The sequence below is a fragment of the Nilaparvata lugens genome, chromosome 4 (genome assembly GCF_014356525.2).
Source record: "Nilaparvata lugens isolate BPH chromosome 4, ASM1435652v1, whole genome shotgun sequence".
In the NCBI taxonomy this organism is placed as follows: domain Eukaryota; kingdom Metazoa; phylum Arthropoda; class Insecta; order Hemiptera; family Delphacidae; genus Nilaparvata; species Nilaparvata lugens.
The window spans coordinates 58582305-58607040 of record NC_052507.1 but is presented as its reverse complement, the minus strand read 5'-3'; the positions used below and the strand labels follow the sequence as shown (position 1 = coordinate 58607040).

Genomic DNA, 24736 nt, shown 5'->3' with positions numbered 1-24736 from the left:
CAAAAATAATTGATTACATATTGTCACGTGGTATTTTAGCACCACAAAATATTTTTGAAATGAGCTATTGAACTTTAATAGAATTATAAAATGGAAAAGAAAGATAACCTAGTCAAAGAACCACTCAAGAAAAATCGAATGTTGTTAGTGATAAAAGAGTAATCGTATTATCTAAAATGATAAGAAAAAACATGCATAATTGTGATTCAACAACTATGAGGATCCATTGGCAGAATTACAAATTATAAAGCGGCTTATTTATCATTGGCAGATCATAAAAAATAAAAGTTTGCATGTACATTTGAGGTTAGAATTGTTTATTTACACTTTTAAATTAATCAATCGATCTAGGATAAATCGATAGTTATTTGAATCAACACCTAACGAATCAGCTGATTGTTCGATCAACCAGTACAAGTTGAATTATAAAGCTTACTCACAAAAGCTGTATTATATACACTGAGGAAGATTTATGTAAATGAATAGGGACAACTATTATTGCTGCATAAATATTTATTACAATCTAAGAAAGTACAAAAATCAAGGGTATACAAAACTCGTATAAAAAAACTGAATATATGTTACATGTTAGCATCGTATATCGCGATTTATTTATCAGAATAGTTTAAGACAATCACTCCATATATTTATATAAATACTTTTATTTATTTTTTCTATTATAAAGTTGAAGAAACCCTGAATCTGAAGCAACTAATTGTATGGAGTTTGTTAAATTAAAAGCCAATCAGAAAGAAGCTTACAAATCGTTCAAGGAAGAGATAAAATTTTTCTGAAAACCACTTTCTTCTGGCTTGTGATCTCGTTCTGAAAGGATGCACATAGAAATAAGGGTTCTTTCTTCCTTTGAATTTTAAAAATTATCAAGCCAATCCCTTTTTTAAATGTGAACTATTTGTAATTAATGTTCATTTATCTGTGAACTCAGTGTTGTTGAAGAGTTCTTAATTGTAACCAATTCCCATAAATATATCTTTAATACGGAAAAAAGACTATAAGAAATCTGGACCACGCGCGAGCCCAGCCGAAACGAAAAGGACCTGCATAATTAATTATTGGAAATAATTCATTCATTCTACGAGACCGTCAAGAACATCATTAATGTGAGTGTTAGATCAAACGAGCTCGTCTTATAAAGGCCTTTTGTTAAGAGTTGGGGAATTAATCGAAGCGCTGTATAAATAAATTCAAATCAAGGAAATTTCGCAACGTGTTGAGTGCTATCATATAGTTTATAAGAACGTTTTATGAATTTTATTTGATATATGTAGGAAGCTTACTTCCATGCACGGCACGGACTCATTAAAAACCCTGAGATTTTATTTTTTAAATATCAATTTCATTAATTATTATTTGCTAATTGATCAAAACTTGTCCTATTAAAGCTATAGACCGAACAGGTTTTAAATTGTAGAATTATGAATTGACTTGAAGTCCACGCATCAGTATTAAATATAATATATTATAATCTTTAAAGCTTACAATTGTGAATGCTAGTAAACCTTGTGATAATTATTCAATATTAGAAAATAATTTATTCAAAGAAATTATAGATATAAAATATTTTATATATATTGTTTTATGGGAATATATTTGTGTTTTATGTCAGCATACAAAATCATACAAGTTTATTTTATCCTAATTCATCTCGTGATATACAGTTTGTGCTGTCTCAGTACCAAGAAAAAATATTCTGCAGCATATAAAATTAGTGAATCAATTAATATTGATCTTATTAAGAGCATTCAGTACTTATCATCCTTTGATGATAGTCACATTAGTCCGCAAGAAAAAATATATTGATAATTATATTAATAAGGTTCCAGTTATATCATATAAGGATCCAGAGAGCTTCAAGAACTGGCGTTGTAAGTTCTAAGGAATTTCGGAAGGATAAATTGGTGGATACCTGTATTCATGGTGAGCGTTTTAGAAATCAACTAGAAGAAACTATAGTTGGTCTTCATTATTCTCAGTTGGATACATGGTTACTGGTAATCAGTCATCAACTGTCTTTTTGATTTCCTTATTGGTATTCTTCAAGAACTTCATAGAAGCAGCGGTAAGAATTATTAATCACCAGTCATTGAACCTTGTGGTGATTAAATATATTTTGGAAAATTCACGTATCTACCACTGAGCTAGAGCTGCGGTTTGAACCCAGCAATTTTGCGAGCCGGACGGCCTTAACTATTTGCGAATTTATTCGCAAATTAGGGACTTTAGCAACTGCTCTTATATATACTAAATTTACCATTTCACATAATGGCTTCACAACGTGGGACTCTATCATAAGAGATAAACCCCCAGGAAGTACGTCTTTACAATATTATGTAATAAGATTACATAAGATTGATAATAGAAATAAATAAAATTCTTAATAAGAATACAATCACAGATAAAAAGAGAGAATCTTTTACTCAATTTATTAATACAATTGAAGAACAATATTTTAATAGAATATTTTACTTGATAAATCCTATAAGAGAACCTCTAAGAAATTATGATTAGATTGAGAGAGAGAGAACAACGATGTAATCACAAGAATAATGTCAATTCCTATTGGCTGTTGTCGTGAGTACGAAATTTCTGCCTGTTCGCTGATTAGATCATGATAGGCTTATACTTTTCTGTTAATCAATTCCTATTATCTGTCATTATGATGATGAAATCGCTGCTCTTTCATTAGCTGGCTCGTGATAGGCTGGATTTCCTTACTCAACTCCTATTGGCTGTTTGCATGACAATGAAATCGCTGATGCTCTATTTTTCAATGCCCAGCAAGTAAAATAAGGAAATTCTTTAGAAATTTCAGTCTAGATTTCATTTTCGACTGTCTATGCTGTCAAAATCCATGACAGATGGATTTCTCATTGAGCTTTCTGCTTTCACTTGAAAATTGTGTCGATTAAAGTTCGAATTAGTTATTGTCTTTGATATTGTAATGTTGCCAGTAAACATTCTCAAGTCTCCTACATTTGATCAGTCAGCCGAACTGGAAGAAGGAAATTTGCCTTTAATAATGGCTCTATTACTGTTTGGTCCTCACCTGAAATCAGCCTCCAGTTTAGTTGACGGATTACATTGAAGGCAGATCTCTAAGTAGAAGCTCACTTCTTTAGATGAGACTCTAGATAAGTAGCCTAGTAGTAGCTTAGTTTGATTTAGCTAAGTAGAAATCAGTACTTTATCAGAAGTAAAAAGAAGCACACTACTTTGACAAAATAAAAAATGAGAAAAAGAGCCAAAAACGAAAAACAAGGAGAAAAAGGTAAGAGGATAAAAAAGTATACTAATTTGACAAAATGAATATAAGAAAAAGAGCCAAAAACGAAAAACAAGGAGAAAAAGGTAAGAGGATAAAAAAAGTATAAGAACCGAAGAACTCAAGAAGCAAGAAGTTATCTGGTAGTGGACTAGAGAGAATAACATGTGTCTGAGAAACGCCTCCACAAACGAGCTTGCCAATTCAACACACGTAGGCAACTTCCAATTCCATAGTGTGATTCACTTAGAACTGACAGCATTGGTTGAATAGGAATCCTTGGTAATATTGACAAGGGATGCTGAAATGAATCTCACTGTAGGCTACTATACGGATGGCTGCAGTTGTGATCCTCACCGAGAGAAGCGGCCTCCGACCATTAGAAAATCCAGCCCTGGAGGAAGAAAATGTCCGGAAAAGTAGGGAAAGTCTCCTCACGTAGCTGAGTAGTCGTGTCGGGTCGCGTCCAGCTCCACAAGGTCACCTAGAACAGTAACAGTTTTGTACGTCTCAAATCAGCAGAAATGGGGAAGCTACTATTTATATCCATGACTTTTTCTCAATTATTTAACTGATATTCATTGAGTTCTTTACATTCCAAACCGTTCCTTTACGTATATAATTTACAAAAAACATACGGGAAAGCGTTATCACTTACTTCCATGATTCTTCACTCAATTTATTCATCTATCACTGAACCTTTCAATAATGTGTCACATTTTCAAAACATACATCCGAAAAGTGATTCAATTTTCATATTTATTTCTTGTACATGGTAATCTTCAATACAGTTTCTAAACTTACCTTTGCTGTGTGATACGAGAATATCCTGTATATCCAGCACAGATTTTCATCCGATGTAATAGTTTCCAGAAGATTTACTAAATCGTTTAAACAAAATGTGGATTGGGGAGTAGAGCAGATTAGGTATGCTGCAATATAGCATAGTTGCAATAGTGTTGTTTGTCTAGAAGAGTTCCCAACAGAATAATTAAGCTGCGAACAGAACAGTAAAGATTTCGGTTTCAATCGATGCCACGAATCAGCTGTTTATGATAATAAAAACATTATAATATCATCATGCTGAACAAAAATTGAAACTCAACCGTACTTTTTACTTCCAAGCTCCACAATGTGTCTGCCACGAAGGACGTTCGCGACAGAGCGATCTTAAGCTGGGTTTACACCAAAGTTATTAAGAAAACTTAATCCTTAATAACTTAATCCTTATAGATTCTATTAGATTAAACGAATCTTGACAAACACATATGTTCATCATGTGTATGATAAGATATGTTAAATCTATAAGGATTAAGTTATTAACATTTTGTTATTAACTTTGGTGTAAACGCAGCTTTACAGTTCTGTTCGTACCCTAAGAAATGAAACAATCTAGGACAAGCAGCTAAATTGAATAGAATCCATGGTTAGAAATTGATTACAATATGTAATAGTACACAGATTCAGTTAAATCTAAATGATCGAGCAATCTCGATGTATCTAACCCATCAGTATGATACAACAGTCTATTCTGACCTTCAACCACACAATTACAACGAATGGAACAACCAATACCATTTTGAAGCTGATAGACAATACAATGCTGGAACAGAAAATGAGCAATAATTGTGAATGTGATGTACCATGCACCACTGTGAACGGTCTCGACAGTGGTTGAATCAATACCATTGAATAGCTAGTGAGAATTTCTACTACTGTAACTTTGATGGTGTGTCATACAATGAGAATGTGTCATCGAATTTTATCCATTGTGCGTTATAGCTTGCAATCTCGTTTCCATACTAACAATCTAGAATTATGATGGAGTGATTGTAATAAGTAATTGGGAGAAAAATTGCTTGTTATAAAAGTTCAATATGGAGGCTACATGCTCTCACGTTGAGTGTTGAGAGAAAAATACATGCAAAGCTCTCATTTGCAGTTCATAATGCTCAATATAACTAGAAGTATATAACTATGAACCAACTAAATTACTGTTTTGAATTTGGGAGTTGGCCAACTCGTGTCAAATTGAACTCGAAATTTGCATTTCGTTGAAGTAGGTCAATTGAGGAGATACATTGAGGAAATTTCCTGAATTGCTTTGAAGTTTCATCAAGTGGAAGAGCCTATTGTGGTGTATTATACTAGTAATGGTTATAGGGTGAAATCAGAATCGTTTTCAATAAAGAGTCATTGCACTAGCTTGACGTGATGAAAATTTTGATCAGTTCGTATAACTTGTTTCCCTTGCATTGTTAGAATAATCATTAATTGGATAAATAGCGACTTACAGTCGATTTTCTACTGTAAGAGTTTTTTACTCACATTGAAAAATTACAATAAACATAGTTGCTTGCTTGTATCTCAAGTCACAAGTATGATGTAATCACAAGTAGTGATTTGATGAGAAAGTGAGAGAATCACAAATAACGGAAATTATGCATGAAAATGGTTGTTAAGTGAAAATGACTCTAAAACTGAAAACACAAATTTAAATTTTCAACCACTACTTTTTACAAAACTTGACAGTTTTACAGTTGTGTTGTAGTACTTCTCCATAATGAAAACACAAATTTTAATTGTCAACCACTTTTTAGTAAAAAGTGGAATCTACGTTTTGTAAAAAGTGGTTGATAATTTAAATTTGTGTTTTCATTATGGAAAAGTAGGCTACCACAACATCACTCACAACACAACTAACTGTAAGACTCTAAAACTATTCAAATTTTGTCGAAAAGCTGTAATAGTTCTGTAGAACAAAATCTAAGTAATTTTCAATCAAGATACAGTATAATCATGCTGTCATCAACAGAATGAGTTTTCTACTAAAGTGAGATACACGTAATAAAGTCCGGACCTGATTAACACTGGGGTTACTATCATTGTCTGTCATTAGACAAAACACACAGTTCTATCCTTTACTACCTTGCCAGATTATTTTTGAACGATGTAGAAATATGATGAATTATTGAAATATTCAATCTCGATAATTGAAATTTATTATTATTCAATTGAAAAATATATTTCCTTGACAAATGTACAATTAATATCACATCAGATTTCAGGATTACAGGGTTAATAGACATCAGGGTTACACTGGTAAAGCAGACAATCGGTAACGCTGTTGTTATAGCTTTTCCACTGACTTTATAACTTGGACCTCACTACAGCATACTTACATTATTTAATTAGAGGATAAGAGCATAATTGACCAATCCCTCATAAATTAATGCTTATCAGTTTATCGGTATCCCAAGTTGAAAAGAAGATTTATCATCACTGTTTGTGATGGATATCAAGGAATTCTCAATCCAAACCATTATATTATCTTGCTTTGATTTTCATTATTTTCTTGTGCAATTTCTTGTACTGTCAGTGTTGAACTGAAGGTGATATACTGTATTGTGGTAGATAAGTAAAATAACAGCTGTAGATTGATGTCACTTATTTACTATTCAGTATTATTTAGTCTTTCTTGAAAATTCCGTTTTAATTCATCATCCATTGTTACTTGGAATTCCCCTGAAGATTTCTACTAAATGCAAACTCCAAAGAATAGCAGAGTGATGTATGATAAAACTGATTCATATACAGTTGGGGATCTGAATAGTGTATTTTATAGACAACTGGATTGACGGTGGAAAGATTGGAAACGCGATTTATTTGTTTGGACAGGCTGGTGTGTCAATGTCGGAGCACGACAGGGAAGTTGGATGTTTCCATCACAGTCGGTTCTGCCAGCGAGTCAATTTCATCCCAACATGTTTTGGTCCTTTTTCTGTTTTTTTTCGGAAGAGACTGTGACAACTGCCAATTGAGAGCTGCTTCAGTGTAACATGTTTTTATCGGCAGTTTTGTTTGAATCTGTGACTTGGAATTGGTATTTTGTTGAAGATTTCGAGCTGTATAACTGTATCCAATTGTTTTTGAATAGAAATTGACATGGATAGAACAATTTCAATCTGGCTTCAGTTTTAACTCCAATCAAGTGGTGGAATTTTTGTCAACATTATAATGTGGTTTGATGGTTTGCATTTTGCCTTCCATAAGTATCAAAGCATGAGAATTGGAGAGTATACAACGTTCATCACCTGTATTTACATCACAAATTACAAAATGCACATGCATTTGTCTAAGTGACTTTTGACTTGGTCACTTTTTCTTGTAAGCCGACGAAATATAAAAAACATATTTTACCAAAAACTGAACGATCCTTCTCCTTCCTATTCGCAACTAGTATCAATAAATAGCACGTAACCCGTGCTCCGCAGGGTCTGTTTGAAGCACAAATAGATTGAATTTAGCTTCATATTTCTATGCTAATATGGAAAGTATCAACAGTTGTAATAATATTTACAATAGATGAACGATTCGATTGGGCTTCTATTGTAACGTAAACTTTGTGTCACAAATTTATTCTAATCATGATAAATCGATTAAAATAATAAAAATAGACCTATGATCATACTTAGTGAATAAAGAATTGGTAAGCAAAATTTCAAGTTAATCAGATGAGTAGTTCAGACATGATGATGCGTCGTTCGTGAATTTCCTATCCCGTACATACTACAATGTATTACAATGCTTTATGCAATGCTGTATTCTGTGGTTATACCAACTCTTTTCATTATGATATTATAAATGATCTATAATCATTTTTTTCGTTCGATTTTCTCCTCGCTATTTGCGACTTGTCAATTATTGATTAGAAATTTCTTTTTTTGTTTGTTGATAGATAAGAATGGAAGCAAGCAGCACGAAATCGCAGTCAAGTAGCAACCAACCGGAGCCGTCTAAGCCACCCCTCAGCAGGCAGTTGTCGCAACAGGACAGACCGCCTCCAGAGCCATCTGCCGCCCCCAAGTCGACGGCCCCCACGGCACAGCAGCAGCGACAACAGGCCACCTTCAAGCAGCAGGGATCCATCAGGCAGCTCAGTCATGGACATCCACATCATAATATGGATGGTCAGCATTCTTCAACATCATTGTAGCTGAATGGCATCATGCGTTTCAAAAAGTGTAGAATTCGATAACTTCGATTCCATAACTCATACATAATCAAACTCTCATGTCGGCTTCACCCTAGGTAAAGGTAGGATCATGTTTCATGGTCTTTGTTTATGCGACCTTCGCCGACGATCGAAGAAGAAAACCGTTGGTTATTATTGGATTGTTCACACATTTACAGTTGGCGAATGTTTGAAAACTCCCATGAGAACAAATTCTCTCCCTCGTTTGCCGTGGTCGCATAAACGAAAACATACAGTTAAAATGAGATAATCAGAAAAAGGAGAAACAGGAAATTAATCTCAGATTTACAGAACTGTACTACAAACACGGAAACCATTTGTCACTTCATCTCCATTTGACTATTTGCTACTACAATATAATTGTTGAATCGTTTTCTATTTCCTACTACAATATCATTTTTAGTTCTCCAGTTACGTAATGAATTCATAAATTCGGATCCTATCATATTACGAATTGAGCTTACTGCAATATTATTAGTTGACTAGATGAATATATTTGAATTATTATTTTTATCATCATTATTAATTTATTCTGGTTCAATATCCACAATTATCTATTGAAATTTGGGGAAGGGCCAACAGGATCAGCCCAGAACTGTTCCTCTCCCAAATTTTGATTTATATAGGTACTAGTCAAGAAAAAAGGTTCTGTTCCCCACTATATGAAATCTCTGTCCAATTCACTAAGCAAACACTCAGAAACAATAAATCTGTTCAAAACGATTAGAAATTTGGCAAAGGTTTGTGGATGAATGTGAAAGAAATTCCCGAGCCTCCACTTCAAACTCAGAGTACTCGCTTGTCCAATAAATACCAATATATCAGCATATTGAATGAAAGAGACTAAGAAATTGTCAAAAAACCACTGACTTATTATAAATCAGTGGTTTTTTGACAATTTCTTAGTCTTTTTCATTCAATATGAATAATTACCACAATATCAACTTCTCAACTACACAAAAAAAAAAAAAAATCAGCATATCACTAGACGTGTCCGTTACAGTGGAGATATTACTTTCCTGACTTCCTATGGGATTATTAAAACTTAGCCTTGCCGAACAAATAAGTGTGAGAAGTCCAATTAGAACTTCATTATAACTCGTGTCGTATAGACTGTATCTCCATATAAACTGTGATAATATTTTCATCGTCCGAGACACACCGGACACTGATAATTGTGCGGGAATCATTATAATGTTAAGGTGCTTACAGATTTAAGCGACACAAACCCGCGCATTCCGCTTTTCATCAGATGACTATAATCTGTAGCTTACTGTTTCTGTGCAAATACAGCTTTTTATCAGCTGATGAGAAGTGAAATGCGCGTGTTCGTGGCGCTGAAGTCTGTACGCAGATTTGTGAAAAACTGTTATGCCACGTCGCTGGGCCAGTAAGCTGGCCCAGACTGATAACGCAAAGTAGGTCAATGTGGGCCAGTGAAGACCAGCGCTGGAAAATCACCCATCTACACACTGGCACTTGCTGTCATTGGCCTTCATTGGGATGCGCCATTATAATAATATCTTGATTCACCATTTCTCTAGTATTTATCAATAATTAGTTTGTTTGATTTGGCCATCAGGTGTGGAGGTGGAAACAGGGGGCAACAACCAAGGGGCAGGGGGCGTTTTCCCCGAGGCAGGCAGCTGGCTGTGTTGCTTGCCCTGTGCCTGGCTGAGGGGCAATGCAAGCGTGCACAAGGCGTCACTCACAGTCGCCATGCTGCTAGTCATGTCACTGCTGGTCGCATCACCCGTCCTCTTCCTAATCAGCAGCGCGCCTGGTGGTGATGTCATCAACAATTGTCATGCATTGGTGAGTCCTTGAACCATTCATATAAGTGCTTTATACAATCAACAGACATAATGTATTATTTCATATATTTCTGAATTTTGTTAGCAGTCTTGGTAGACAGTTCATATTTCAATTTTGCTATTTTTTTTCAATAGGCATTTTATATTTTGGATTTCTATCCTAACATACTACTGGAAAAATTTGATACCAAATTTCTCATTAGGATCTCTTAGTGTAATTGTTTAATTTATATGTGAACTTATTGACTGCACTAAATTCTGCTAGATTGATAGGAAATAAGTTCGGCCTGAGTACAGCCAACCTCGACAGACGCACGATTTATACAGAATATTCGATGTATCATGAAAATAATTGTGAGGACACAGGCAGTTCTATCGCCATATTCTCATATCCACTTACAGTACATTATTGTACCGTATTGTATTACGGTACAATATTGGGCTACTTGTATTTACGTGACCACCTCTTAGAATGCTGTATTGTTGCAAAATGCACAAGAAAATATGTCCTCTTAATTTTCAATGACAAAGCTGTTGAAGTGGATTATTATCGAAATATTGGCATAGGTATATAGAATCACTTGACACGAACGAACATAAAAATTTAAAATCAAAATACAAGTACCTACCCTTTCCAACAATTTTTTCATATAAATAGGTGTTGGAAATGTAACTTTTATTTTGATTATCATGTTTATTGTCCTATCACTCATATCTGAGGCTCAGTTCCCGAAATCCAAGTATATTATTACTTCAACCTGAAAATTACAATTTTTATCCGGTTTTGTTTATCAATCCTTAAAATTTAGTCTTTGTTCTAGAATCAAGTCGTTGCATTGAGAACCTTAAAGTTTTGTAATTCATCATACATTCAGAATAATTTCAGAAATCGACGTATATTATTGTATAAATGGTAACTAATGGAAGGACTACTGAATTAAATACATTCTACATTCTCAATTCATAATACTCTTCTATAACTCAGATTGAAAGCCTCTATCTCTCTCTCATCCCTATGATTCCATTTATCCCCTAGAGGACACTTTTGGTTCACCTCACTAATCGGTCAGACCACAACCGACAGCCAATAATGGGATATGATGGATTAATAGCTAATAAATCATTCATGAAGAGCTGCACTGGCTAATAATTAATCTCAAAATCTATCCGCCTCATCAATGTCAGCAGAACGAATCATCGGTCGCATTAATTACTCTTATGCAATTGTTTGAATTATTGAATGGATGGAAATGGATTTCGTATTCATTTTAGAACCAAGCTTGCTCAATCCATCACATCACATCATAGCAATTCTAATATAATGATTAATGAAATTTCTATGTTGATTGTGTATAAAATGAACTGGAACTAGTCAATTACAATTGTTTGACAATGACTCATTATTATCGTTAGATTATACTAATAATTTTATATTCCAATTGATCTTAGTGTACTAACAAATTATGTGCCTTATTGTAACCTTATTGGTTTGAACCACTGAGAAGAGTATTCTATAATAATCGTCCATATTCAAAGCTCCTATAAGGAATAAAATTCATGTTTTTTTTATGAAACACGTGAACGAAGGAGACCCGAAATTAATCAATTGAAATCTCCAATCAATTATAATTCACAAGAAAGGTTTGCTTCAACAATTGATACAATCAATGAGACAAGAGTTCAATGTTCCAATCATAGATAATATTCAGTTCATGTAGACTAGAAAGCAGAATTTGATTTGATTTCCTTGTATGATTTATGGAATAGGAAAATAATTATGAATCAGTTCAGAGCCGGAGAGTATAGTATACATTCTATACTCTCTGTTCAGAACCGATACACGATTCTGATTTGAAAGAGAATCATATTGAAGTTTGGTTTGATGAAAACTTGTTGTGAACATTCCAAAAAAGGAAACTGATTTGTTTTTGAGAGGTTTTAGTATTTGTAGCGAACGGAAAAGTGATGATTCAGTTGCAAAATACGAATCAGAGTTTATTGAGAGGGATTATTTATGGATATGTGTACAGATTCATAGCGAGTGATAGCTTTTGTACCCAAAATCACCAGATTATCAGTATTCGTATGGGTATTTCATACAGAAAAATAGAAGGGAAATTCCTAGCAGTGATGCTTTTTATCCAATTTGGATGGACTGCTATTTTTCAATTTGCAATCCTTTACTGAACAATATAGTCAGATAGTTCCTAGAAATGCATAAAGCAAACTTCCAATCAAAATTCCAATGGGCTCGTTCCATTGAAATCGTACTCAATGGTAGCAATTTCTATGGTGGAAAACTTTCCAATTATCAAGTTCTATGAATAACAAAGTGTTCCACTATTGATTTTTTTACTCTGTAGGCCTTCCTACCAAATGTCGGGATGAATCTAATTAAATAAAAATTCTGATTATTAATTTCATCATGATTGTAGGTCCACTCATCTGCACAGTTGAATTTTTTAGTAAAAAATTGTTGTGTTGCATATCCATACTTTTTCACCATTAATTGAAAAAACATGAATCAGTCTCCCAACAGTCCCCGATCAAATAAATCTCGTGCTCAAACTCTTTGAAAAAATAGTTTACAATTCAAAATTACCGCTTCACTAACGCATCCCTCAACCGCCACACCATCATCCATAGCTATCATCTTTCTTCATACATAAACTTGACATTAGAGTGAATTTCTACAGAATGATGATGACCCACACCAGGTCGAAACGATCGTCACCACTAATAGTAAGTGCATTTTCAGTTCATATGTGTTTTTTAAAAAAACTGTGCTAAGTTTGCCTTTCCTGCAGAAAAAATCTTTTTAAACCCTCACTGTAATATTTATCAAGGCAAGTGGTCCTAATTCAAAACTTCATCTGAAACTGTAGTAGGTCAATTCTTCATCTCCCCTCAGTAATCAGCCCTCACATTACTTACACAAAAACCCAGGGATGATGTGAACATCACATTTAGAGATACATAATGATAATAAACCTTTGTGATTGTTGACGTTGATGACACCACCCAAACCAACTTCTCCCTTCCAACTTGAGAGGAAGGCTCACGTCGCCAAAACTCCGTCGGCTTTTTTTATCCTACTTGCTATGCAAATGGCCTGGTCACATTATGTAAATTGAGATCGAAATGGGAGCGAATAAGAGTTGGTGGTGCGGCGGGGAAAGTGATGAAGCTTCCTGGTTACTGTCACATTCAAAGCAATAATTGAAAAAGTTTACTGGATGAAAAATTCAAATGATGAATCACAATTTTCATTGATTGAATCGTATATTATACAATTGTGGAAGTGAGAGTTGGGATGGAAAGAGTGATGGAACTTTTCAAAACCTGTCACATCCAAAACAATAATTGGAAAAGTTTATCTGGATGGAAATATTCAAATTGTGAATCACAATTATTGATTTAATGCTGATTAAAATGGGAACTGTGATCAGAAGAGTGATTGAACTTTTTGATAACTGTGACATTCAGAGTGATTATTGGGAAAGTTTATTGCGTGAACATTTTTCAAATTGTGGATAACAATTATTGCTTGAATGATGTACAGTTCTACATAGAGAAACTATGCTGAGGAGGGTGAGTGAGTAATGAGATACATTTTCGGTCAACTGTAACTTTTAGAGCAATAATTGGAAAAGTTGATTGAGTGTAAATATTCAAGCTAACAATCATTGCTTGAATGATGTACAGTTTTGGAAATAGAAACTGTGATGAGGAGGGTGAGAGAGTGTTGAGATACATTTTTGGTCTACTGTAACTTTCAGAGCAATAATATTGGAAAAGTTGATTGAGTGTGGATATTCAAGCTATGAGTCACGTGATTAAGAATTGACTTGATGCAGAAAAGATGAGTAGTTATCAAACTACCCAGTTGGTTCAGGCCTGGTGTCAGAAAGTCAGAGTACTTTGATAAACTTTTCAAATAGAGCTGCAGTACTTATCTAGTGGCAATTGCAATTCGTGCACATAGAATCGATGAAACCAATTATTTGGGAGTACTGCATCATTATTATCATATGACATCTGAAAACCTCCTAACTTCAGTATTTACCGGGGTTCGATGATCAGTATCAATAATTATCAACTATAATATTATTCAAGAACGGTAGAAAGTGCGATACAAATAATAGAAAATCGTAAAATTTGATTCATCAATTGGATATTCCATGTTATTTGGAATTACTTCAAGTTTAGGTTGCTTCATAATTCAATATCGGGGCACCGAGCTTCGCTCGGCATTTTTATTTATTGATAAACAGAACGAAATTCTTTAAAATGATCGGGTTCATATTTTACAGCTGGCTATACGTCAGCTTATGAATTTCGGGGATGAGATATTCTGTTTTTTCACAGACGCACTCGCTCATTCACTTTTTTATCATCCACAGACGACATAAGTCTCAGCTATTTTTCCATGGATGAGTTATCCTTTTTTAATGTCGTTCAGCGAGTTTCCCCATGAGACCTAGTGCAATCGAATTTTTATATCATAAACCAACAATTTCCAAATTTCGTGTAAATCGTTAGAGCCGTTTTCGAGATCGTTGGACATAAATAAGCAAATATAAAAATATATACAGATATAAAGAAATTGCTCGCTTAATATAATAGGATACTATAAATGTGCGCACAGTACTAGTAAGTCGCGGTGAAGATCGATGCCACTAAACAGCTGTGTCATGATAAAAACATTATTTGGTTCATTAATAATTTAGGAGAACCCTAGCGAGGTGAAATCTACATATCGACCTGACTGTTCTGTTCATATTCCTAGATTACTGTGTCCAATGAGCATAATCCCAATTGTGTAGGCCTCAGTAATCATTATTAGGTCTATGCACTAATTATTAAGCCTTCCCTTCTACTAGTCTGCTAACACACTGTAGCCTACTTCAGCTGCTCCAATAATTGCAGCAATGTTTGCCTATAAGAAAATCATCGTCTTTTTGAGTTATTTATCTTTGTCAACCTACAGTTTCCCCCTCCTTAGTTCGAGTTCTGCCTTCTCCTTATGTTTCTTATCCTTTTCCGGCTTCCTGTTTTTCATTCCCGTCCTGTCCCCTCACCCTCTCCTCCAAATCACTTTCTTTATCCGCTTCTGGTTTCCCTTCTCGCTTCCCTGTCTCCCTGTCATGCAGATTCTCTTCTTTGTCCTTCTATCCACTTTCTTATTCTTGATTCTTCTCGACCTTCTTCCTCCTTCTCCATAATCCTCTTTCTATCTTCTCGTATATTTTACTAAATTTTTATCACTGTTGAAATCGATTATTCTCCATATTCTCATTCTTCTTTTATTTCTTCCAATCCTCTCTTCACTCTTCTTCCATGTTCATAATCTCAATCTGTCTATTTTTCCTATACAAGTCTATTTTTCCGCTCTTTTTTCACCGTCTCTTCTGTCTCTTTTCTCATCCTACTCCACTCACTCCTCTTCCTCATTCCTTTCCAGTTTTTCCTTTCCTTTTTCATTCTTCTCCTCTCACTTTGGCTTTATCCCTATTTTTCTCCTTCATACAACTGTTCTCCATCTTACTCTTATTGATAGCTTCATTTTTTCTTTTAATCCTACTCACTTTCCCCCTCTAATACCTATTTTTCTTCATTATTTTTCTCTTTTCGACTTTCCATCCTACCTCCTTCTTGTACTTTCTTTCTATCCTTATTATACTTGTCAACCAGACTGTCAAATACTGAGACAGTTCCCTCCTCTATCCACAACCTCACTTCCCTCACTTCCCCTGGTCTCACAAATCTTGAAAGACATCCAATATAATATGATGGCATGGTGGCAAAAGCAGGAAGACGCCTCACAGCAATTTATCATAATATTACGTCACTGGTGACATCATGATTGGAGGGGAAGGGCGATTTGTAGGGGAGGAGGGGCAGTTTGATAGCAACCTGAGTTTAAACTGTCACCAGTTGGTGCTGGAGAGAGAGGGATGTTGGGGAATTCGATGAGGAAGGGAGTTGGAGAGAAAGAGTAAAACTAGTGGTGAGAGACAGAAAGGCATTGAGTAAGGTGTTAGGAAGATAGAGTGGTATGTGTTGAGATAGAGAGAGTTGAGAGAGACATTGAGTGAGGTGTGTGTGTGTGTGAGAGAGAGAGAGTGAGTGTGTGTGTGTGAGTGGGTGAGTGATGCGTGAGAGAAAAGAGAGTGAGGAAAAGAGATTTTCTTCGAATTTGACCTGGTAGCTGAGTGAGTGTGAACTGTGTATAGTGAGATTCCTTTTAACCGTCAGCATTGATTGATCAGGAAGCTCTGATGTTTTTCTACAAGGAATGCTGACAGTTGAAAATGACACTATATTGTAGTGCATTGTCTGCTCACCCTATAAGTTGTGTGGCTTCTTCACTGTCATTCACCGACAAACGCGAAAATTCATTCACTTCCCTATTATTTATTCACCTTTCAAAACTTAAAAAGTTATTAACTCTTATCTATTGTTCTTCCTATATCACATTATTCCCATCGAATTTTATTCTACAATATTTATTTATCAATTTATCGGGAGAAGGAAAAGAAATTACATTATATTTTGGACAGAAAAATCGCTCAAAACATTCATCTCTCTATTGCAGGTCCCTCATATTAATAAAAAATGCGTGTTATTATTATTCTTATTATCACAGAGTTTCACTGTAGAATCGTAAAGCATCAGTCCACTAATATTGCTGATTGAAGACTGTGACTCGTTGGCTATTTTGTTATTTTGTTATTTTGCTCTATTGGCTAATTATTTGTTATAATTGTCATTAAGTGCTATTGGATATCACTCTTATTATGATCCTAGTTTCTATAACCTTCAATTTTTCTCTCGCGTTTATCCAGCATCTTGTACAAAAAATCAAGTTGATGTAAACTATGAACTACAATATTTGAACAAGTCAGCAAATCTGGTAAGATAGAAGCAATACAATTCTCCACGTTATAATCTGTTGTTACTTTTCAAATGATGTGTTAAATTATGTTGGTTTCCCCATGAGTCGTTAAATTCCAATAAATTTTGCTAAATTCACCAATAGGAACCGGTTAATAGAGGAGTAACATTCAAGATGATTGATTTGACATTCAAAAAAGTGATCAACACTCATTCAATCAATGAAGTTCGCCATCCATCAATAATTCAATCACTCTTGAGGGAATCATCAATCTGGATTAACATGATTTTTTCACATTAGAAACTTCCCCTCACAACTGAAAATATAGTGGTACATCAATTTCGTTTCAAAGCCACTGTAGTGAGATTCGCTTCGAACTTTCAGCTGTTGTGGAATGAGGGAGCATTGATACTATCCATGGGGATGATGACGAATTGAAGTGAATCTCATCATAGAAATGATGTCAGGAGATGTGAACGGTCATGAGGGAGAACAACAATACCTGTTGTACCCCAAAGAGTGATAAAAAGAAGAGTGGACATCACACAGAAGCATAAATCAGCTGCAACCGGGAAGCGGACAAGCAAACAAAAGCAGTTAGCTTACCAGAGTACGTGAACAGGGGTTTGATGGGGCGTACGTTGGTGATAGAGGGTGGATTTTAGGGAGGGGGGACTTCGCCGCAACAACAAAGAGCTGTAGCAGTTGTTATGAAACATCCATGAAAAAGTTGACATCAAATGGCTAACATAAACCCACATCACATAGTTTCAAACTTTCATTAATTTCTGTTTCAAACGCGGTGTGGTTTGTCATAGCCAGGGCTAACCGGTTAACTATGAAGTATGCTTGAAATATGCGAGTTAATAAGCTTGGAGAAATTCGAAAATTTTGTTTGAAGCGAGATATGTGTTTGACAAGTCAGGAAAAATATGTTTCGGAACATGAAATGATTTGTTTGAAGCATCAATACAAGTAGCCTAAGTTGTATGCAAATATCTATGTTCATGTTGTAATAACTGTTTGTGAAGTAGGTTAAATTGTAGTTTTGAAGTCCATTCATTTGATAATACGTATGACAATTTCCTAAGCTTAAGCCTATTGAAACAAAGCTTCTTCAACAATAGATGCAAAGTGAAGAAAAATAAATAATACAATTCATAATAATTGAATTAAATAACTAGCAATTGATCAATTGGAAACGAGAGTGAGTAATTTTGATTGTTATAGCATTATTAATTTCTTGTGAATTGAAATCTTAGTCAGCAGCAGAATGTATATTGGAGCCTTGAAACCATATGATTGATAGTTTGCGAGAGTAACAAGGTGAGTCTGTCATTAACTGAAGCAAGACTCTCTCATCGTGGGTGAAACATCTATGTAACTGATATTTATTTTCCTCAGGCAAAGTATGGACACCCCACTCAGAATGGGCGTTTTCAGTTTCAGCCAATGAGAGCCTTTCATCTTGAGCCAAGTAATCCAACTACTAATCGTATGGTTCCATTTATTGCCTATACTGCTACTCCATACTGTTGAAGATTAGTGTTTGGAGAGTGATAATCGTGTAGAGAACAAGATACAAGTAAATTGTTTATTCTATATTATGAGTGATTCGGACAACTTCAGTTTGTCTCATTCATAAACATAATCTTACATTGGGTCTTAATTCTGCATCTGCACAGTTGCATTTCGGAAGTTTCATGTGAAACATTGTTTTTCTGATGAGGAAGCATTATCTCTTTTTTTATTATGAAATAATATTATTCAACAACTCAATGTCAAGAACACGGAGAATCCTTGAGAGACAAAAACTACTGAAAATCTTTCCTCCGTTTTGTATGCTATAAGTTCCCTCAACGTGAATTGAGTGAGACATTCTGTGAATTTCGCTAGTAGTTTTTCGTTAGGGAAGTGTGCTTGTGACATTCTTGTGAATTATTGAACCGTCCCATGTCCACTTCGATATAAAAAATCTGACACGTCTGGAATTGGTGTTTTGGTGCAGGAGAGATTGGACCGTCTTCTATTCAAATTCAGACTGGACCAGATTTATGGTTTGGTAGATTGTGGGGGTTGCTTGACAACTGAGTGTGAACAACTGAGTATCTGCAACTCTTCATTTTCACATCATAAACTTGTTCTTATCTTTACCTAGCCTTGTATATACTTTTTTACTGCATGGCTATCGCTTGTTGCAATTGGAGAGATTTCAATTAACCGCCATTGTACTATTAACTAACAATCTTCTTATTATTCATAAAATTATTTTTTTCCATTCATGTTCAAATAGTATAATAGTTGATCATCAGTCATCAAGCTTATATCATTTAGAAAAGTTGATTCTTCAGCTAATATATTTTTATTCATCTATACAAAATATAAACATCGAGGATGAGATTGAAGATCGGATTGGAAGTCTATTTATCATTACATTTCATGATGAAATTCGCTTCAATCTACGTTCATATCGTTCAATGTGACGGTGTTCATAAGCATGGCGATCAATAAATCTGAATCAGTATTTTGTGTTTCTCATTCAATCATGAGACATCCACAGACAATGACTTAGGTAATTCGTAATGATATAGATAAGATAGATAAACTCTTGGCTCTGTGTGGGTGTTGGTTCGAAGGAAATCAATGGTGAATCTTCTATTTCGAATATTTTCGTATTACTATTTTGTGTAATGAATTCGCATATTGAAAAAATCGCGAAGATCATTGGAAAGTTTTACGATTACTGAACATGATCTGTGAAATGCATCGATAATGTTTGGGCTATGGGACCCACGGCCCCGGTCACTTGTTGTCACCCTTTTAGAATCAAAAACCCAAAAAATATCAGTGAACACTACTTACATTTTTTAAGGCCCTCATGTGGGCACCCCTGTTAATTAAATCAATATACAAGTGTTTCAAAAAGCATCATGATAAATCAAATAGATGAATGAATATCCAATATGTAATCATAATTTTTAGAATATTAATGAGAAATAATATCTATTTTACTGATTATCCTGATGAAACCCGTTTCCATAAGTATTCGTATTCTCATTAAAATTCTACAAACTGGCACTTATTCAAATTCAAGAGAGCCACGATAGCTCTTGCGGGAGAGGCGAGAAGACTAATTCAACTAATGACAGTAATTAGAGATTCTCGAATTCCCCCAAGTGATTATTTCGAATCTCGGATTCTCCATTTTGACAAAGAGCGTCATATTTCTTTTTCACTCAGAATCATAGTGGCGCTCGTCTTGGCATTCAGTTGGTATATAATCAATTACGGTATTGTCTCAGTGGATCTGGAAGATATTACTGGTTTCATTGTCGGGTTTCCAATGAGCAATTTTTTTAATTAATTTGGAAAAACAGCTTTTCTCTACCAATTATTTATAAGGAATGATGATGCTCATGGGCTTCTTCTCAATATCGCTGAAATCATCTCAGAAAAGTTGAGAATCCTTATTGCCTATCATCTCTCATTTTTCATGCTCGAGGGTTTATTAGAAAATTGTCTTTCAAACTATAAACATTCTCCCAAATTTAGTAGGGAGTAGGGAGTACTGTAGATCTTATTCAGTATTCCGCTTTCATCCTATACTCACTCTTCCACCACTAAGTTCTTCTTTTTCTTCAAGTCTGAGAAAAATCATCTTTAGGTGCATTTTCGTTCGTGCGTAAACTTCCGCAGTCGACGACGACAAGCATTGTTGACATTCATATTGTCCAAATTTCAAGTGTGCTAGAACAACTGATCGAATAGCTTTTCATTATTAATTTGTGTTTATTATTCAAGAATCAAAAAAATTCTAATAATATCAACATATTGCCATTTGAAAGTATGGAAAAGTATAAAATTGACCTCCCCCATTAAAACATAATTGAACATAATGTTTTAGGTTATTCAGACAAATTGGAATATACCCAATCTGAGATTCTCACCCTGTCGTGGTTGACGACGGCATTCACGCACAAACGAAAACCCAGTTTAAAGATGGAGTAAATGAAAATGTACAGTACTTTTTTTGAATTTTATAAAACCATATTCATCCAAATTGACTAGTATCCACTCCCACATATTATATATTCGGAATTCTTACACATACATGAATACTATTGATGTATATTTTTAAATTGTTATGTTTCAGAGTAACATAAATTATGGAATGAGAAGTATATCTTATACCAAAGATACAATGCTACCAAGAGTAAATTTTTATTCTTATTCCAATCGATATCAACATTCGATTTTAAATCATTATTTCTCAAAATAATATCTTTCTACATTGAATTTACAACTTCCTATGTAACTTCTAACTCCATGATTAATAACATTTATGACTGAGAACTGTTCGCCAATTTCAAATACGTTTTAAAATGTCTGTTCTACTTTATGATAATTAAAATATATTAGTCAAGTTTATTGTGAATGTATTTGTTGTACTACGCATATATTATGAAATTATCTCCCACATTTCTTCAACCGTATATCATGATATATTAGAATCAATCTATATCTAACAAGAATTAGCTTCCAAAAACTTCCAAGGTCATTCAATTCATATTTGGAGAGAATGTGAAGATTAACTTCCAATCAAGGTTTTCCGCAGTATGGATGGTGTACTATTTTCTATCCTGATTTATTCAACCAATCAGCAAGTATTCCAGAGCTGAGCCAATCTCTATAATTTTCGTTGAATTTACTATGTGCTAGAGTGAGAAAGCTACTGCAGTCCCGTATGTGCACACCCACCAATCTATTGTTTTGTGCTCAGTGGTCACATGTTTCCTCTGCTGCCAGTGTCAATAGCAGATGGTGTATAGTGAGAATCACTTTAAAGTGTCAGCATTCCTTATGAATTACATTAATGCTTCCCTTTCAAACAATGCTGACAGTTTGAGGCGATTCTCACTGTAGCTGAGTTGAAATTAATAGAGTCATCCTACTTCCCTTCCTCCTCCACTCCCCCGCAAATCAAACCTCCCCCCACCCATCGACACCACGGCACAATCCTCAATCCAAACACAGCTGCAACACTGTACGTTGGTTCATTGAGTAAACTGAACTTAAAGTGCATAACTGTATTATGTGGGAAAGTTTATTAATCTGTTAAGCTTTTCATTGTGTTGATAAGTTATCAACGGAGTATGTACTGAACGGATGTATGAAGTCCCTTATTGACTTTTACTTGTCATTGCTTCAAGTAAAACTATAAACAACTATTCATGCTATATCCAGTTATGCTTTAGTTATACGTTATATAACTATACAATATCTTATTACTCAATGTTGTAACTGTACCAGTAAAACTAATTCCACTTGAAATAATTATATTAGTAAGCCATTAGAAGATTAGAAATATTGGAACAGGATTCACATACCATGCCTACAACGCCTATTTGAGTTCATAGAAAAATGATGTATTCTATTGTGAAAGTTTTGATAGCTCATACAAGAAACTGAATTTTCAGATCTGAATTCAGTCATTCATGAATTGAATCATTGATTAACAGAAACATCCATCACATTACATCATTAGTAGATTCTAAATTGAAAGAAGTCTAATATAATCAAAGCAGTCTACTATCACAAGTTAGTTTCGAATAATGAGTTTATCCTTGAGCAAGTCATGAATTTACCGAATATATGACGATCAGCGTCATATGTATTATCGTCAGATTAGATTCAGTTCAGCATGAATGATGTCCGCTCTCAGTTTGGATGACCGCTTGACACCAGTTTTGCTGAAGTTTCTAGTTCGTCAATAACACTTCTCGATTGTTTGAAACCTACTTTTTTGAGTGGATTTTTTATTTTTACCTCATTAACCATGTACATGGCTGAGGTTGATAAGGGCATCACTGTCAGAAAAAATTATAAGTTTCAAAACAAGCCCACACTTGCCAGTGCTAAGAAATGATATCTCGGTAGGTGCGTACAGATTTACGCGCCGCGAACATGAGCAATTCACTTTCAATCAGCTGATGCCAAGCTTTTTATATCTGTATCTTACCGTTTCTGTAAAAATACAGATATAGTCAGCTGCTGATACAGTAAAGTGAATTGATCATGTTCGCGGCGCGTATATCTGTACGCACCTTGTGAAATATGGTTGATTCCAATATTTACTAGTAGCTCTGTGAACAGTAGACCTCACGCAGTATTATCATCCACAAGTACCTGATTGAAACTATAGACCTTATGGAAATACAGCAATAGACTGGCTTCCCCACACATCTGTGTAATCACTTGTCAGCTGATTTATGATGAATAATTCTATAGTCTGATTTTAACTCTAATATTGGCGTATGAAGGAGGCTCCTTTTTCCTTTTATATTATCCTTGAAATGCAAAATTTCCAAAAAACCTTGTACATACGTCGACGCGCAATTGAAAAAGGAACATACCTGTCAAATTTCATGAAAATCTATTACCGCGTTTCGCCGTAAATGCGCAACATATAAACATTTAAACATTCAATGACCGTATTTGATCAACTTTGGTTTTGCTATCCTTGTCTATCATTTGACAAAGTCGGTGGTACTATCCTTTTCTAGGTCCACAACGATGCCAATTATGTTTTTGACAGTGTAGAAATATAATTAATTAATACAGAGAATCGGCATCGCTATTCTTTTATCTTTATCCACTGCCATTGTAACGTGGACCTCACTATAGATAGTAGAGAATCTATACACATGATATCTGTACTAAAAATATTTGAATTAATGGAAATTTTAATGAGTTTCAAAATATGGAACCCCACAGTATCAAAAGGAGATTTTGAAAAGAATGTTCTAATCCTCTTTGTATCGGAATGTAATTATGAGCCTACAAGCCATACGCCACCCACATCTCATGTACCGACAATGTTGTCATGCTTTTAAGTGACTGGCTATTGTGTTTTACCTGCTGCCTTTGAAAACAGCAACATCACAGGCTAAAAGGATTTTCTCACCCGTTTGAGTCTCGCAAAGCCAGTTAGTTCACTGAGTTACACCTCCCCCCTCCCCCCCACCACTCACCAATCCCTCCAACGAACACATTGTATTTAACTTGATTTCAAAAGCTACCAACTAAAATAAACCACCGTATTCGAGGAGTAATCTAGTTATGATCATATCTATAGTTATACAACAAACCAACTTCATACGTAAATGACGTCCTAGTTACGTTTGTTCCTGTTATGAAAAAGTCATGTCAATGTCAATCATTTCGTAGACTAGTTGTTTTCAGAGCAAGCAAACTCAACAGTATTGCTACTGTAATATTTTTTCCTGTAAACATTAGTTTAGAAATTGAATCTGATAACACTTTAAAATTTATCAAAAATATAACTTGATGTTATCAATGTAAAATGTGAAATAACTGTGGTAAACTCTCCTAATTTCATCCAATTGAATATCCAAATGAGAATAATATCAAGTCCCGTTCTAAACTATCCAATCCGTACTAGAAAGATTGTTTCACAATGATTGAAGTTCACCAATTCCTTTATTATTGTGGTAGATCCCCTCATGAGCTTACAGTTTTTGCACAATGATAAAAATTCATAGATTTCTTTATTATTGTGAAAGATCCCTCATGATTTCACAGTTTTAGCGTTTCATTCATAACGGAAAGTGCAAGGGTGATTTAATGAGATAATGAATCGTCCATGCCTACCAGCGGGACTCGAACCCACGACCAGGTAGCACTAG

General features: G+C 34.7%; 1 protein-coding gene across 3 annotated transcripts in view; it reads left to right on the top strand.

Annotated features, from left to right (window-relative positions):
- The window catches only part of LOC111055029 (endothelin-converting enzyme homolog), a 124498-nt gene that overhangs the window by 60206 nt on the left and 39556 nt on the right, over nt 1–24736 (top strand). For all 3 annotated transcript variants that reach the window (XM_039425983.1, XM_039425981.1, XM_039425980.1), the window contains exons 2-3: nt 8022–8253; nt 9901–10133. In XM_039425983.1, coding sequence (XP_039281917.1) covers nt 8028–8253; nt 9901–10133 — 459 coding nt within the window. In that variant the 5' untranslated portion in view covers nt 8022–8027. The remainder of the gene's footprint in view (nt 1–8021; nt 8254–9900; nt 10134–24736) is intronic.